The 4530-nt window shown below is 35.9% G+C and overlaps 1 protein-coding gene across 2 annotated transcripts in view; it reads right to left on the reverse strand.

The window, feature by feature from the left end:
* Window positions 1-2189, reverse strand: part of sugt1 (SGT1 homolog, MIS12 kinetochore complex assembly cochaperone) — an 86029-nt gene extending 83840 nt beyond the window's left edge. For both annotated transcript variants that reach the window (XM_016446630.1, XM_016446625.1), the window contains exons 1-2: window positions 2069-2189; window positions 1919-1967 (exon numbers count right to left, since the gene is read on the reverse strand). In XM_016446630.1, the coding sequence (XP_016302116.1) occupies window positions 1919-1967; window positions 2069-2082 (63 nt within the window). In that variant the 5' untranslated portion in view covers window positions 2083-2189. The remainder of the gene's footprint in view (window positions 1-1918; window positions 1968-2068) is intronic.
* Window positions 2190-4530: the final 2341 nt, after the last annotated feature.

Raw genomic sequence — 4530 nt, forward strand, 5'->3', positions numbered from 1 at the left:
GTTTGCTGTCAGCATTCAGCAAATACGCATTTACATCATTTAAAACAAACAAATCTTTGAATGACTGATGAACATCTAATTTCAAAAACCTTGCAAACTTAGTCGAATCCAGCTGTGAGATCTTATGAAGTGTGCATTTGTATCCTGCACGATCAAGTGTACTCTGCATGACGGTCGGTCCGTGCGAACTGAATACGGACAGGAGGACAGTTCAGCTTCATTGAGACGCGCGATCGACAAACTTTAAACTCGTTATTTCAAATTATGCTGCACTTAATGCTTTTGCCCGATATCATATTCATGTCATTTTCACTGTGTGCTGTATGTAAAATGAGTGTTACCTTGGCTTTATTTGAAAAAATGTGATTCCCAATGCACACAAACTTCCCAGAATACTGAGTGCCCTGTCGGCTACAGTGTTTACTTCCTTTTTAATTATATTTTTATTAAATATTTGTTTATTTGCTAAAAATACTTTGTCATGTAAAGTATAAGCATGTTTATTTTACACATTTATTTTTTTATCCATTTTCAAATTATTTCAAATTTCTTAAATATTAAATACAATTATATCGGCTTTATATCGGCCACCCTGCTTTCCAAGATATCGACATCGGCTGTCAAAAAAACAATATCAGTCGACCACTAATCAAATTTTCATGTTGAACATTTGTGTTGGTGTGGCCAGACCTTTATAACCATCTACAACATATTACAGTATAAAAACCATACACATTGTCATAATTCATCTACAGTAGATCATATGCAGACACTTGGCATAAATTCACGGAATTAAGTGATTGATTTCGGCCATATCGCGATTCCTGTTTTTCCATTCCCAAATTTACGACCTCTTAAAATGATAATTAAGACTTTTGTTAAACTATTTAAGATATTTAAGACTTTTAAAGCCTTAAATTAAAAAAAATAATAATTTTATCAAACTGAGTTTAAGAGTTTAAGGATATTTTCTAACAATTTAAGTCTTTACTATCACTTTTTAGCAATTTAACACATCCTTGCGGAATAAAAGAAAATGTATATTTCACAATATTACTGTTTTTTCTGTATTTCTTATCAAATAAATGCAGCCTTCATGAACATAAGAAGCATTAAAAATTTTACAGATCCCAAACTTTTTTAACATATATATATATATATATATACACACACACACACACACACACACACACACACACACACACACACACACACACACACACACACACACACACACACACACACACACACACACACACACACACACACACACACACACACACACACACACACACACACACACACACACACACACACACACACATCTACATATAGACATCTATGAATCTCTTTACAGTCTAGCTTATTGTATGGAGCTTTTGACTGCTAGTGTGTATCAATAACTATAACAAGAAATGGCATTACGGCATTATAGTTATTATCAATCTGGACTAAGTTAAACGTGTCCACAGAAACATTTCCTCATCATACAATTCACAACACTCCATTTAAAAAAAATGTAATCAAATAATAATAATAATAAATCAACACATTCTAACTATAAAAGTAACTTGTATAGATCAGTGATTCTAATATGTAAATAGTAAACGTCACACAGACAGATCCTAATTTCGTAAGAACTGTATGTATTATCTGTATAATGGATGTAATGTACCACAATTTAAATTATTATTTAAAATGTTGTTCAAGCCTAAGTACAGCATTGTAACGTTATATCAACAATTAAAAAATAAACAGCAGAATAGCCCGGTTAATCATAAAGCTTAGAGCTGCCCACCGCGAGAGATCACGTTTGAATTCTAAACACGTCAGGTAAACATGTTTGAAATCGTATGTGTAAACTGCGAGAAGAGGAAAAAATAGAAGTAAATAGAAGGTAATAAAAGTAAACACCTACCTCAAGGGCTCTCTGTGGATCCTCGTCTATGAAACGGTCAGAGAAACGCCTGCAATGAAATTATATATAAACATACATACATACACATATACATACATAAATATATACAAAAGAGAACGCTTTTTATTAAAGAGGCCTTAAATTACCCACCCGCTGGTTGCCATGGGTCCGCTCTCCGTACTTTCCCTCTGAAGCTCTAGAAAGTTCTGAAGGAAAGAGTAACGCTAAAGGAAGTAAACATGTAGGCCAGTCAATCCCGCTCTACTTCCGGAATGAAGAACTATGGGAAAAGACCTGACAAAATACACTGCGCACAAGAATTCGTGGTGAAAACAGATTTTTTTTTCTTTGTTTAATTGTTTATTTTTTTACAATATAGTACAGTTAGTATAGTGAAACATTGGAGGGTGTAAAAAGCATGGAGGACCCTGGCTAGCTGTGGAGCCGTTTTGTTTATTTATTAAAGGGGTCCTATTATGCTCTTTTACAAAGTCTTGATTTTGTTTTGGGGGTGTACTAGAACAGGCTCTAATACTAGGTTTTTCGAAAAACACATTATTTTCACATATTTTACATTATTACAACACCTCCCTCCCCAGTCTGGCATTAACGCTCGAATGGTTCCTGTATCAAATGAAGGCCCGCCTTCTGAAATACGAAATGTGTTGTGATTGGTTAGCTGGGTCAGTGTGTGTTGAGATTGGCACCACTCGGCGCCTGGTCGGGAAATGTCATGCCCCTTTACCATAGCCTTTTTTTTTTTTTTTATATATTGTACATGTTGAATAATTAACAATCAAAAGTATAACGAAATGTTACAAACATGGTGTTCACATTTTCTGAAAGAAAAAAAAACCTAAAAACAAAAAGAAAGAAAAGGAAAAAATGAGGAGGGTATATCAATAATCACAATAGAAAAGAGTAGTTTAGTTCTTTGAGCATATCCATAGTTCTGGTTGCTTTATGATTTGAAAGACCTTGAAGAGTTTCAAAATAAATTCTCAAGTCAACTTTGAAGTGGGAGATACTGGGCTTCCTTTCTGACCATTTACATTTGTGTATATAAAACTTACCTAATAATATTAGAAGATTTAGCATAAAAATTAGGGGTGCTCCGATCAGGATTTTTGAGGCCGATCACAGAAAGCAATATCTGCCGATACTATCAACGATACTGATCTTTTTAAAGCCTTCTTTTCATCATGTAGAATAGTGACGATCCAATCGAGATTTTTAAACATTTATTCAGGGCCTGAATTTCATTTTTTTAAATGAATTCCCCTCTTAGGTGACTCTTGTGAGGGGGATTTTTTTTTTTATTTGAGGGGTGGAGGGGGGCTTTTTTTTTTTTTAATTTTTCAAAAATATATATTTATCTCACCTAAATGTTTGATCATGCACTGCATTTTTGTTTTGACAATCATGCAATTGTTGCACAATAGCTTACACACAGCACGAGCCTGATTTCGTGAGCTGTGTGTGAGGCGGCCTTTTACACCAGGTTCACACATACTCAGTTTTCAGCACGTATGCACTTCCATGTGTGGTACTTGAACTGACTTGAACTGACTGTGCTTTCACACAGGAGTCTGCAACTGATCCGTGGCTGTTTACTACAAACACGATCTCAACATTGTTACTTAAAATGCTTTTTCAGCATTGTGATTCTTTTTTTACACAGTACAGTAATACAATCTTTCATAGACGTGTTTAAACGCAATAAATATAAGAAACACACAATTCAATGCTTTTTACTTTGGCATTTACTTCTAGATTTATATATTAAGTTGCTCAAGCAAGTGGCAAAACATTTAAACTACTTTTCTTACATTATCATAAACATTCTAAATTAAAACTTACCACTGACATAAACAGTCAGCTCTATACTGCCTTTTCTTTTGCATTGAAATCTTTATTACAAGCAATCCTGCAGTTCATAAAGAACTTTCTTTCCCTACCTCCATGTGCCATCTATTATTGCCTTGTTTATTTAAACGTGCTATTTTCCTTTAAACCTTGCCAAAAAGCCATAGCCTATGTGTTGACTGTGAAACACAGTAGACTTTAAATGCAATTATGGTGTAATTACTAAATTTTTGTGTCAATCCATGTTCATATTTACCGCAAAAAATCCGCTGTTACTTTAATTCAGCGCTTGCAGCACAGCAAAAATAGACTCTGTGCGGAAACGATAGCTGTGTCCCAAAGTTAAGTGTGCACACTTCGAAGGCCAGGCCTCCGAAGTGCACGAAGGACCCTCCGAAGTGCGTGAGATGCTCTGCCTTCGCAGGATTTCCTAATTCCGCCACCAGGTGTTCCCGATTACTGTTTTGTCGCATAGCAACGGTGCGAGAGGAGAGCAGGGCTGCGTTCAGCCCCGACAAAAACGGTGCAAAACGTTTTTTAAACGGAAACGGTGGTGCGTTGAACACTCTGTTCTCGAGAGGACAATCCTGTCAGGATAGGTGGAGCCAGAATGGCTCATTTTTGTTTTTATGTTTTACGTCATAATGGAGGAGACCGTGATGTACCTCAGACTTAGCCAGGGCCGTGCACAGACATTTTGAGGGGCAGTGGCCCAAACCAAAAAAGGGGCACTAGGGGGGTGGGTG

Source organism: Sinocyclocheilus anshuiensis, unplaced genomic scaffold (genome assembly GCF_001515605.1).
Source record: "Sinocyclocheilus anshuiensis isolate Anshui unplaced genomic scaffold, SAMN03320099.WGS_v1.1 scaffold89, whole genome shotgun sequence".
Classification (NCBI taxonomy): Eukaryota; Metazoa; Chordata; class Actinopteri; order Cypriniformes; family Cyprinidae; genus Sinocyclocheilus; species Sinocyclocheilus anshuiensis.